This window comes from Meles meles, chromosome 9 (assembly GCF_922984935.1).
Source record: "Meles meles chromosome 9, mMelMel3.1 paternal haplotype, whole genome shotgun sequence".
NCBI lineage: Eukaryota > Metazoa > Chordata > Mammalia > Carnivora > Mustelidae > Meles > Meles meles.
In genome coordinates this window covers 21,046,793-21,059,467 of record NC_060074.1, presented here as the reverse complement: position 1 = coordinate 21,059,467, position 12,675 = coordinate 21,046,793, and the positions used below count along the sequence as shown (strand labels likewise).

Below are 12,675 nucleotides of genomic sequence, written 5' to 3'. Positions count from 1 at the left end.
AGTTTGCATCTGCACTGCTTTCCTCTCCTCTCCAGCTCTTGTGCTTGCCTTTAAAAAACACAACAAAGGGGCGCCTGGGTGGCTCAGTAGGTTAAGCATCTGCCTTGTTAAGGTCATGATCCCAGGTTCCAGCCCAGAGTTTGGGCTCCCTGCTCAGCCAGAGGTCTGCTTCTTCCTCGGCCTCCCCATCCCCCACAGGGCTGTGCTCTCTCGCTCTCGCTCTCTAATAAATAAAATCCTTTCTTCTCATCTCCGTCTCCTTGAACTCCTCTGAAGAGGGGAAGGAGTCAGATTTAGGGCAGAGTCCTCTCCCTTCCAAGAACTAACTAGGTAACCTGGCAGTCCCTTCCCCCCTGCCTCCTAATTCTCATCTGTTAGGATCCTCCCAGTCTTGGGTTGTTACAAGGATTAGATAAGTGAATCCAGGTAAGGCAGCCAGCTCGTGATGTCGTGCTCAGTACAAAATGTGGTGGTTATTACTACTATTCTCCTGGGCTTCCGGTCCTCATCCTTACCTTCTGTTTTTCCCTCTCAGTAATTCGGTGACAAATTGTAATACATTTATTTACTATCCAGACACAATCTGGAAGAGGGTAAGAGTGTCTGTTTCTCTGATAAATGTGTCTAGGGTCATTGAGTCAGGACCAGATGAAATAAAACCACATGAGGGGGGAAAAAAAGGATTTAGCAAGAGCATAGCTTAGATGGTAGGGAATGGGCACTTCTACTCTATACAAAAGACAGCTGATGGTAACTTGGCTTCCATGGTGGTTCAGGCCACATTCAGAGGGCAACTAGTTCGTTCACATTCCTCCCGGGAAATCTACCAGTTATTCCAGCAGGTCACAATTCCAGCAGGTCACAATCAGCAGAGAAATCAAGCTGGGGTACCCATTTTCCCAAGTGGCCCATCCTGCTTTATTTTGAAGGATATTGGTGGAAAGCTTGAGTAAAATGGAACTCCACCAGAGCTGGAGGGAAGAAGTGGAGAGTGTCTAAGTAAAAGGTGACGTCGAACCAGACTGTGGGGGTTGAGAAGAGACAACAAGGCACACCCATGCAAACTGAACCTTTTTCTGAATAAGCTAACCTATTCCCTATGTCGAGAAATGAGAAATGAAACTTAATTAGGCATCTTGAATGTTTTTAGCTTTATTTTATTATATGTGCATATTCAAACACAGAGGTCTTAATATCTTTCATAAATATCTTTCATAAACGTTTCAGTATTTATTCATATGCATTGTTTTCCATGCTCTTTGGTCATTCAGTATTCATAACAGACTTCAAAGTCATCTGAGGGAAGTTGGCTGTTTATCAATCTTTCGTTTTTACCTATAAAATGGCTAATAAAGGATTTGCATCCTGCAGTCACAGTGGCTATTGAAAAATATGGAGGTACATTGATCTGTAATGCTAAACGATCCTGAAATAATGTAAGTAAATTTGTCGTAAGCTTTTCCAAATACATTCTGCCCTTGTTTTTATTGTCCTGAGTGTCAAACCAAACTTTGTTTCTGAAATGCTGCAGTTTAGACCCACTAAAGTAATGAGGAAGTGGGACTTTCTGCTCACTACCAAGACAAGGCCATGGAATTGGAAGTGTGAGGTCATAGGGCAACAGCATAACTCGGTGTGATAGCAGCAAATTCCAGAGACTTCATAAAGTATCCTGTATAACTTGAGGAAGGGTATTTAGTTTGCATTTTGGACTATAATTCCATTTATCTCCCCTTTTTCCCTGTTGGTCCCTTTAAATACCCTTGTCTCATCTTAGATGGGCTTAGAGCTAGGCAGCAGAGTGAAGAATGTTCTTCACTGACTAAAGGGACAGATACTAAAGAAAGGAGAGATGTCACCCTGCCTAATGTTCTCTTGCAGGCTTGAAAGAGCAAGCCAGTTATTCCCAGCCTGTACAACAGGCCCTAACCAGACAGCCAAACATCATATACTTTTTTTTTTTAACCTTCACTATTGTCATGCCCAATTATGCCTTTTGATACTGTGGTTCTCAGTGACTTATCCCAATGCACTCAATAGCTCAGTTTCCTTTTTGGAAAAAATCAAATAACTTATCTAATAGAATTATAAAAAGCAGCAAATACTGAAAAATGAAAGTAAAATGTTTTGTTGTAGAAAATGCTGTATCCGGGATTTGAACTGCTTTAGTTGAATCCGAGTAGTATAAATCTATACCCAATATAATGGATGATACATGTTTATTTTCGAGGTCTCTCAAAAGATAATTTCAGAAGAAGCAACCTCTTGGTTTTGTCCAATTTTTTATACATGGGTAGTAGATACCTGTGTTGATTTTCCTTTAAACAAGATAAATATCATTAAGCATCAAAACTTAAGAAGTAATCTAGTATGACCAATCTGTATTTATCATATACAATAATTTTTAGTCATATACTCAATAATATTTTGATTACAAAAAATTGTTATCTTGAATTTTTTTCTGATCTTCCCCAACTGTTTTTTTTTTTTAATAGTTATTCTTTCAAACTCCAGGTAACAGTACTCCTGAGAATACATCTTGAGACAATCTTATGCACATACATATAAATACTTTATCAATTACACATAAACATTCAACACATTACATTCAACACATTTAAGGGCACCTTAAATGGAACAGATGCACACATCTGCAAAACCTCAGTAGTCCCAGTATGAAAACATTCCCACTCTATAAGGCCCTATTTCTCAGAGTGGAGGCTTTTTTGCAAGGTACAACAACTTAGCTTATTAAAAATGTTTCCAACAGACTTCCATAACACTAGAGTGAAGGAGTCAGGCTGAAAGGCAGACATGCCAATATCATCATGTTCAAAACAGCCCAGTACTTTTTAAGTACACATAAAGTTATTTAGAATTCTCAGATATTCAACAATCTTCTTTGACCCCTTTACTTTTTAAATATTTGATACAATTATACGTGGAGAATTTGGATCAAGAATCATAAAACTGGAACAAAGTGCACACATATATAGAGACTCATATAGCCCAGACACTCGTAATTACCAAACATAAGGCCTCTAACACTAATTGAGCAGCATAATTTTTAACAGGCAAAATACATCAGCTTAGAAAGAATCATAAAACCACTTTATATGTATATTTCTGCACTTGAAAATTAATTCAGCATTAAGTACATATTCTGAAAATTGTGTAAAACATTAAAGGAGGCCATACACCACCTCTATTTTCTCAAGTTTTAGATTTGAAAATTTTCATTTTGTCCATCATCTTTAACTCACAGATATCTTTCATTCTCTTAGTAAATGGGACCAAACCCCCAAATTCTATTTGAAAGTATAAATCACAACCTAAGCAATACCTACTTAATAAGCAATTCTGACAGAAAAAATAACTTTCCTTTGTGATTTGGGTGACTTCAGCAGGTCTTCTCTCTTTATAAACATACTTTTCATAGTCGACATAGTTGAAGTTGAAGCATACAGAATGTGTTTTTCAATTCATTGCAATGTAATCAAAAGCTGTAACTTTAATTGGAGGACTAGAAAAATGCCCGTGCGCACACACACGCGTGCACACACACACACACACACATACACACCCCACACCAATTTAGGTACATATATGAATTTTTATAAGTTTAGTAGTTATGTAACAGTTTTCTAAAGTAAACTGTTAAAATTTTGAAATTCAGTTTTGAACTATACGATACCAAGCCCTACTACAGGATCAGTAACACTCTAGATAAGGCCTCATGAGCCTTCTAAGTTTTATGCTTTTCTTGACGTTAAATACACAAGCTGACGGTGTCTATGAAGAGATTGCTCACTTTATAATTTTTCCTCATAAACGTAGATGTCTAAAGGATCGTAGGAAAATTGTTAACATTGAGAAGAAGTTATTTTATTGACCCAATTCTAACAATAACCTTAATATCTGAAAATATGCCCTCAAGGGCAGGCACAGGATACTGTAATCATATCTTCCAATATCTCCTAATCTTGGCATTGATGTGGTCATGGCTAGAAGTAGGAATACCATCTCTTTCTAGCTATTATATTTACATTTAGTTTTCATCATCGTATAGGCTGTTTAAGTTCTTAATTCAAAATTATGTCTGATTCTTTTTCAGAATATTTTCTGTCTAACGTGGTTGTGAGATGGAATGATCTTAGGGCATTAGCATTTTGATTTACAACATGCAAGGTAAATGGCGGTTGAAAAATAAATATTGAAAAATCCACAGCTTTAAAAATAGTATTTTTTTTCCTTCTTGTAAATGGCTGTATTGTTGATCAAAGCAAAAATGGCTGCAGGCTTATTTATTAGTCTTCTCAAACTAATATTTTCTTTATTGATCATTTTTATGTAAATTGCTACTCATACAGCCACCTGATTTAATACTTTTGAAACTATAAAAATAAACATTTGCATGAGATGTATAATGTGAGTAATCTCAAAAATTGCATTCTCTTTTTAGAACATATTATTTGTTAAGATTCCTAAGTAAGCAGCTCCATAATAGTATATATTTTTAACTGCTCAAGGCTTCTTGAATCATAAACATTGTGCAGTGAAATGGCTCTTTCCTCTTAGTCTTCCCTGGTTTTCATGGTCTTCACACAACCAAATTATCTTAGCCATTGATTTTTTTAAAGATGTTTATGAAACGTGCGCATTAGCAGCAAAATCTACTGAGATTTGTGTCACCCGTTGGATGTAAAGTGCTGTGTTTTCATCTTTTCCAAGCAAAAGTGCTCACTTTTTAGCAAAGCGATCCCTCCCACGTCTTGTCTACACCTGCCACTCTTAACAAGATATGGAATTAAACATGAGACTCATCTAGGTCTCCATCAGTCTCCCCCAGCTTGGTGGGCGTAAGAGTGAACTGGCTGGACAGCAGGGGGTTCTCCATGCCGTGTTCCTCGCTGATGTGAAGGACGGTGTCTCCATGCTTTAGGAGGATGGAGGTCTCAAGACCTGTGAATTCATCAGGGTCTGAGAGTTGCGTAGAGAGGGGGCCGTGGGCTGGAGCACCTTGCACTTCTGCGTCCTCCTTCTTTTCTCCTTCTTTGGCGGGGAGGGGCTCACTCTGTCATCAAAAGGATCATGGAAAGGCAGGATAGGTGGGAGGGAAGAGAATCAAAAATGTCATTGTCCTCCTGAAGCTGGGCAAGGATGCACACGGCCAGTCCCAGCTCTAGCTTTGGCATATGCAAGCTTATATGGACCCTTTAGCCATATGGGAGTTCTTATATGGACCCCTTCAACCTTGCAAGCCTGTTTCCTAAGCTTTAGCATGACTGTATCTTTTTGCCCTGCTTACCTTGTAGACTGTGAGGATAAAAGGAGATGATGATGTTACAAGGCTTGTTAACCATTAAACACTCTACAAACGTGTGTAGTAATATTGCCCCTTAGCTTTCTTTAAGTGCCACTGGGAAGAACATGGGGCCTATGGGAATTTGTTTATAAAAATTGGAAGAAGAAAAAAAATCAAAACAAGAAAAATATCAAAATGATGAGGAAAAAGATTGGAATAGAGGGTTCCTCTCATTTCAGAGGATACGGACAGCTATTTACAGGGTTCCAAAGGGGAAATTTATTTTCCTTTTATATTGAACTATCTTTCAACTAGGTATCATATCATGGTTTTCAATGGTTATTTTAGTTGCAAAATATTTTCTTTTGAGTTTTTCATAACAAAGAATCCCAAGATTTCTCTTATTCCTTCTTTAAGTAGATATATTCCTGACCATATGGATGTTCTTGTTCATGACAACAGGACTGTTGTCCGTCTGGGTAACAAAATGTTATAGACCCAGACTTCCATTATATGGGCTAGATATGCATATCCATGTTGTTCCTAGACACACTGTATGCAGGGGGCAAGCCTCGCCTGTGTCTTTAGAGCCCTCACCTGCCTGGGAGACAGGCTGTGAAGATCAGCAACTACAATGGCAGGGGAAGACGTGAGGACTGGTTTGCCCATTCCTTCCGGCTTCTTAGATGGGGCCGGACTGCAGCCTTGTGGCTGGCCTGTGGCGGGAAGTGTTTCTGGAAGGGTGGCGGCTGGCTCCGGCTGAGCCTCAATGAAGGTCACAGAACGTTTCTGGTCCGCTGTAGGTCAGAAGTAAAGCAGTAAATAGAGAAAAAAAAATATATTGTCCAGTGCTTAATAATTAGCTTTAACCAGTGTTTCCTGGCTTTTCTTTGTAAAGACACTGCTGGCTTGTTAAAAGAGAAGAGCATATTTGACTACTCTGTATATGTTTTGATTTCACCTTCTTACAAAGAGTAGAATTTGGGTGAAAAAAATCATTTTTACATAAATGGCTTAAACAAGATTTCCATCAAGCATTAGGTGAACTTGGTCATCACTCATAACAGCCACCAACAAGACTTAAAAGTTCCTATCATTCATTTCTTTGTCTTCAGTAAGACCTATAACAAGCTCCGTTCCTGACTTGGGTAAAGAAAGCACAACCTGGTAGAATCAAATCTCATAGCATTCGTGGTTTACACTGGATTCTTCCATGTCCCTAGACTTATGGGGTCGGGATAGGGTAGGAAAGGTGAAAAGAAGGAAAGGCACTAAAGTGCCCTGGAAAACTTCTTCCCTAATCCCAAGCATGAGCTCAGGGTCTGCAGACCTTCCTGACTGAGTTCCATGACATGGAGTCAATGATATAGTCAGAAGGGACCCAGGAGGCCTCACCAGATGGCTTCGTTTTAGGTTGAATACTCCTGCGAGTGGTTGACAGCCGAGCCCCGTGGCGGTTTTTGGGTTCAGTCTGTGTCTTCTGACGTGACAGTAGAGGACGTCTTAGCTAAAGAGAATAGGCAGAATAAAGCTGGCAAGAGGGCTCTAACTGCCTGGGAGGAAACTGTGTTCAGAGAATTCTGACTCTGGTGTATTCTTTCCTTTAAGGGTTTCCGTGGACACCTGTATTCGTAGCTGATAAAATAAACTTCTTTCTGTATATGGAACACTGAGTATTTGAATCTGGCGTTCCCTTGAACCAATTCTATCTCCCAATTATTAGTTCTTTATGTATCCATTAATTAACATATTTAAATTTTAAGTTTTAAAATTTAAAATAGTCAATGTGATAATTTCAGGATACAAAATTAGTTAAGTACTGCTTATCAGTCAGCTTTTGCTCATCTAAAAGTTGTAGCTAAACGCATGCTAACTCTCAAGGGGAGGTTGTTGAAAAAATTTCAGATGCTGAGAAAGTGTCTGGTATGCAAATGATGGGAAGCTCCAATTGAGGCGACTGTACAAAGTCTCATTTAAATTTGTATGTAGAGAATAAAGGGACCCCAATCTGAGGAAATCTGTAAACATGATCTTTACTTTGATTTTGATTTTAACCTGAATCATTAATCTTGAAATAAAGAAGAAAGGTCTACTGGGTCTATACCTCTGTAGAGGAACAGGCCTTACATCAACTTCCTAACAAATCTTCCTTGCTCAGAAGGAAAGAAGGTTTCTGGACAGGGGACAAAGAGAATTATAGGTCTGCTTATGCAGCTAAGGAATCAGCTTTAGCAATAAGAAGACTCAAAGCTAAAATAAAAGCCAAACTCTCCGCTTGCCCAAGTACTTACGTTTTAAAGTTGCTCTGTACTGGTTATTTCAGGTGGGGAGAAGGCAAAATACGATCTTCATATAGGTGGGCACTACAAATTACTCTCCTGTCCTTTCTGGGTCTGCTTACCTGCCTCAGGCCCCTCTTCCTCCCCAACGGCTGCTGAATGAGGAGGTTCTGTTGGCCAGGTTCACTCTGGACACTTGCCACCCTGTCAAGCATCAACAGTGTTAGTGGACCGCAGAGAGGGTACAGACGACCATCCTCGGGTAGGTGTTAGCCAAAACCACTTCTATGAAATAGTCACTTCAAAGATACCATTATCTTTGAAGGAAGGTTGGGAAAGTATCCCTGGGATGAAAGATTTCAAGGCTTTGGGAGGGAGGACAAGGCCTCGTAGCCCCAAGCTGCCAAAATTGAGATTTTGCTTTTAGTCACTGATGCCATGTCTATCATTCAACAAAACATTGGTTCGATCACACCCCTGGTTTGGAAGCCACCAAAAGGTTAAAGATGTCACAGTCTAATCTCAATTTTTTTTTTTCCAAGGAGAAGGGAAAAGGTGGTTGACAAACAAACACAAACAACTCTATCACATGGATGGGAACACCTTGGTTAAAATTTCAATTTAAATGAAAATAAGATGGACAGATATCAAACACATCAGACACAGAATCCATTTGGGTGAAGGGGCACATTCAACACATGTTTGCAGCCTGAAGTCTCTGTGACTACTGAGTCAGTGAATAGTCACATGGGTAGACAATTAAATGTTTTTAGGAAAAGATTTTAGATCTAAAAGGCCGGCAAAATAATCAAGCTAACGGAAGAACTCAGAAACTTATCAATCGAGTAGCTGCACTCAAACACATTGAGCAATTTATAAAAACAAAAAGCTGCTCCCCCCAAATTTACTGTGTATGCGTGTATTTTATATGCAAAAATGATTCCTGACCGTGGTGGCTACTTCAGTGTTGGGTGAGGCTGAAAATACTCTCATGGGCCCATGATCCATTTTCATTCTGCATGCATGTATAATAGGTATTTATAATGGGAATGACGGTGAAAAGAAGAAATGTTTTGTGCCCCAGAGAACACTGTAACCCCATGGATGATGCCATTGTGCTTATTTGGTTAATGGGCAATTAATTTCTGTTTTGCCTTTGCAAAAGGAGAGTCATCTACTAATTGTCTTTAGAGTAAAATATTCCACAGAGAAATCCAGAGTCAGCAACTGTCCAGGAAAAAGAAAGACTATATTCACTCATTTTCCATTAAAAAAAAAAAAAGAGCTATCTAAAATATCTAGTTGTAGTTGTAGAGAAAGAAATTGGTGGCGGGATAGACAATCAGATATTTCCCCTGTTATGTTAACAACTGGTTAACCGTCACATGGGTGACAGTCATATCTGTCATTTTTTAGAAGTTTTACTCATATATCCACTAGAAGAAAATCAACGATTCCCAAATGGAGTATATCAAAGTTTTTACGAAATAAGGATGTCATTATATCATAATTACACCATTTGGGATACGCAGTACAAAATTACCTAAAACAGATGCTTTTTAAACTTTTTTGTTCTCCTTAATATCAAGCTCAAAAGATCAATATACATTATTTTTATACATATGTGACCTTCCTATGAAGATGGATCATTATTCAAAGGAACAATGCAATAAATTCTGATAAGCAATCCAGACTATGTTGCTGGCATGTTTGAAGTGACATCTCCTTATTAATTATATATTTTAACATGTGCTTTAGGTACAAAAGAGTATTCAATCACCATATGCTCAAGAGTAGAAACAAGTTTCTCCCAAACACCAAGCAAAGCTTTCTTTGGGATGGTTTCTTCGTTGACATCTAAGTGTTACCTCTGTTCCCTTGGCCATAAAGGGAGGTTAATACTTACCACCTACCTCCCATTAAGGTCGAGAAAAGAAGTTAGTTGATGTAAAATGGTTGGAACATGAAAAGGGATGTATATAGCATGCTTCTTTGTTTTATGTTAGCTATTTGTAATGAGTTTATTGCTTCTAGAACGCTAAAAGGAAGTGGGTTATAAAATGTTTTGAAAATAATTGGGCAGAGAAAATGAAATTGAGGCAGTCCACTTGTCTTGTTTTTAATTCAGTAATCGGAGATTGTGAAGAAAAAATGGTGCAAGAAAAGAAATACACGTTACTCAGGGAGTGTTAAATGTCAAAGCATAATGGTAGTTTCATGATGGTTATTTTGAGAGAGGATCATAAGCATCAAAATTTTCTCTATGGACAGAGAGGCTTATATCTAAGAAATGAATCAAGTTTACAGCTTCAGTAATTAGCTGTTCTGTATATAAATGATAGAGCATTTCATCAGTGGAATGCACATATCAAAGACGAAATTACAGAACATGTCCCTGAAAATAGTATATCCCACCTAATACACGATATTCTCCCCAAAAGAGACGTACTGGGAACATCAAAGTCTGGCCTAACTATGTGCAGTTAGGGCACATTAATAAACAGCCAGAAAAGTTCAAAATGGAAGTAAGTCTTGCTGAACACATTACTTTCTCTCAGGTCTATATAAAATTGCATATAAAAAGTAGTTTCAAATTCTCTCCAAGTCATGTACTATTTTAGTCATCTGTAGGATTTATGATTTGTGACCATAAGAATGTACAGTACTAAAACCAACCGAGAGAAGACCAAGGTGTTTGCCCTAAGTGCCTCTCTAAAGTAAACTGGTTTCTTGAAAATGTTGATCTTGAGAATGAGAAATGATCGATTTTCCACAGTTAATAATTGCTTAAAACAATAAAGAGAAAAGGAAATAAAACATTCTCAATTGAAGCTAAAATTATCCTTTATATTTTGGAGTCACTGAAAACCATCACTATGGTAAACCATACAATGATCCAGATTTTAGGGAAGGCCATGCATTTAGGGCTTGTCAGAATTTGACTCAACTGTCTACGAAAAACAAAAAACACCTTACCCAAAATGCAAGGAAGTAATAAGCTGGCGAAGTTCAGACAACGTTAGGAGAACAATTTTTGGCACAAATTACCTCTTTTTCTCTGTTTCAGCCTGAGGGCCTGGAGTGTAGTTTAGAAATATGTATGCATTTCCTAAATGAGATATACACCTAATGGTACTTTTAAAATACTGGATAGGTGGATAAGTGGACATTCAGTAATGTAATAAAAATATAATATATAAAAATGTAATAATAATTCATATTATCCATCTAAAGTTACAAAAAATGTGTAGATTGAGACATAGATGTATTTCATAAACAAAAGATTTAAGTGGACGCACGAGGTAAGACTAGCACATGGAAAATGAATTCATATTTTCCTTACCTCGACCTGCGCTTTTAGGTTCAGTTTTAATATGGTTAGAGAAATATAGAGGTGGAATACAAGACACAAAGCATAGCCATTTACCCTGAGTGACTGTCTTATGATGGGAATGCATAAAGCCAGCACCAAAGGAGCCATAAAGCATTTGTAGGGAACAGGGAAATAAACAGGAGACAAAATTCGACTTTTCCCTTTCCCCATAAAAGATCATTGTTTAAAATTTACTTAGCCTCCACAATATCGCAGAGCAACAATTCCTGTCCCCTTGGAAGTCTTTCTAGCTGGACAAAGAATCAAATTAACACGAGACAGAATAACGGGAGAAAATCAAATTTCGTAGGTTTAAGTACAGAGGATCCACAAGACATGGACATTCCAAAGACAGTCGGGCAAAATGACATCTCCATGTCATTCTGAACTAAGGAGAAGGGTTTGGGGTAGGGATTTCAGAAGAAAGGAAGGCACTTTGCAGGGTGTAAGAAGAGCTGATGTTTGGTAATTAGATGTTTGCCCTACCATCCAGATGGGTCCACTCAGATAAAGTTGATCTCGTTTAATAACCCTTATTCTGGGAAAGACCCTCAACATAGAGTCTGCTGTGTGGATAAGAGAAGGACAGAAGTTTCTCTCGATGCCACAGGGTCTCAAGTGCCTTCACCTCAAAATAATCCACATGCCAAAATGGCAGATTCTGGGGAGAGTCTGTCCTGACCCCCTTCAACAACATCCAGAAAATGTATTTTAAATGCCACAGAATTTAGAGATTAGTGGCTAGAATCAGAGTAAAGAGGGAGGATAATCTGGATCTCAGATAGCCAGTAAGAACGAGGCAGCATTGGCAAAGGACATATCTGTGTATCACAACACACGTTTTCTTAGCTGGTCGTTCTCAGTTACACGAGAAAGGTTTAAATATTTTTCTAAGTACTTGGAATGGACTTGCCAAGTTTTCATACTTTGGAAATGTGGATGATCATGATATGGGTTCTACTAAATAGGTTATTTTTTATTTTGTCTCACCCAGGCTACATAGTCTTGTTCAAACTTGAGCCACATTCTTATTTTTCACAGGGATTAAAATTATCCTTACAAAATCAAATAGCATTATAATCTCTTTTTTTTTTAAATAAGAATTGATCGTCAATTCCTGTCTTTCAAAGTATTCTAACCTGTTCGAACAAAATCTGATTTTCAAGTATAAACATCCAGGCTAAGGGGCACCTGGGTGGCTCAGTGGGTTAAGCCTCTGCCTTTGGCTCAGGTCAAGATCTCAGTGTCCTGGGATCGAGCCCCGCTTCGGGCTCTCTGCTCAGCAGGGAGCCTGCTTCCCCCTCTCTCTGCCTGCCTCTCTGCCTACTTGTGATCTCTCTCTCTCTCTGTCAAATAAATAAATACAATTTAAAAAAATAAAAAAAATAAACATCCAGGCTAAGTGCTTGAGTAACTTCTGTATTTCTAATTCTTCTGGAGAAAACATGATAGACAGTGTGTGTAGCTGGGGGGCAGGAACAGGGAGGGAACATCTACAGTGAGTTTATATGCCTCTAAGAGTAATAGTCTCAACAGAAAAGGATGGGATAATATTTTAATGTGTTAATTTCCAAAAGAAAGAATCTTTACTCCATAGAATGGTGCTTCTAGAAGGCTGATACCTCTTGTGATGAATATTTAAAAGAAACCAGATAGTACAGGTTAAAAAAAAAAATCCTGAAAGAAATTTTCAAAAGTTCTACAAATTTTTATTGGTT

General features: G+C 38.2%; 1 protein-coding gene across 4 annotated transcripts in view; it reads right to left on the bottom strand.

The window, feature by feature from the left end:
- Nucleotides 1–1,127: 1,127 nt before the first annotated feature.
- The window catches only part of UNC80 (unc-80 homolog, NALCN channel complex subunit), a 227,977-nt gene continuing 216,429 nt past the window's right edge, over nucleotides 1,128–12,675 (bottom strand). For all 4 annotated transcript variants that reach the window (XM_046019112.1, XM_046019110.1, XM_046019111.1 and 1 more), the window contains 4 exons: nucleotides 7,707–7,788; nucleotides 6,701–6,812; nucleotides 5,903–6,102; nucleotides 1,128–5,074 (listed from right to left, as the gene is read on the bottom strand). In XM_046019112.1, coding sequence (XP_045875068.1) covers nucleotides 4,808–5,074; nucleotides 5,903–6,102; nucleotides 6,701–6,812; nucleotides 7,707–7,788 — 661 coding nt within the window. In that variant the 3' untranslated portion in view covers nucleotides 1,128–4,807. The remainder of the gene's footprint in view (nucleotides 5,075–5,902; nucleotides 6,103–6,700; nucleotides 6,813–7,706; nucleotides 7,789–12,675) is intronic.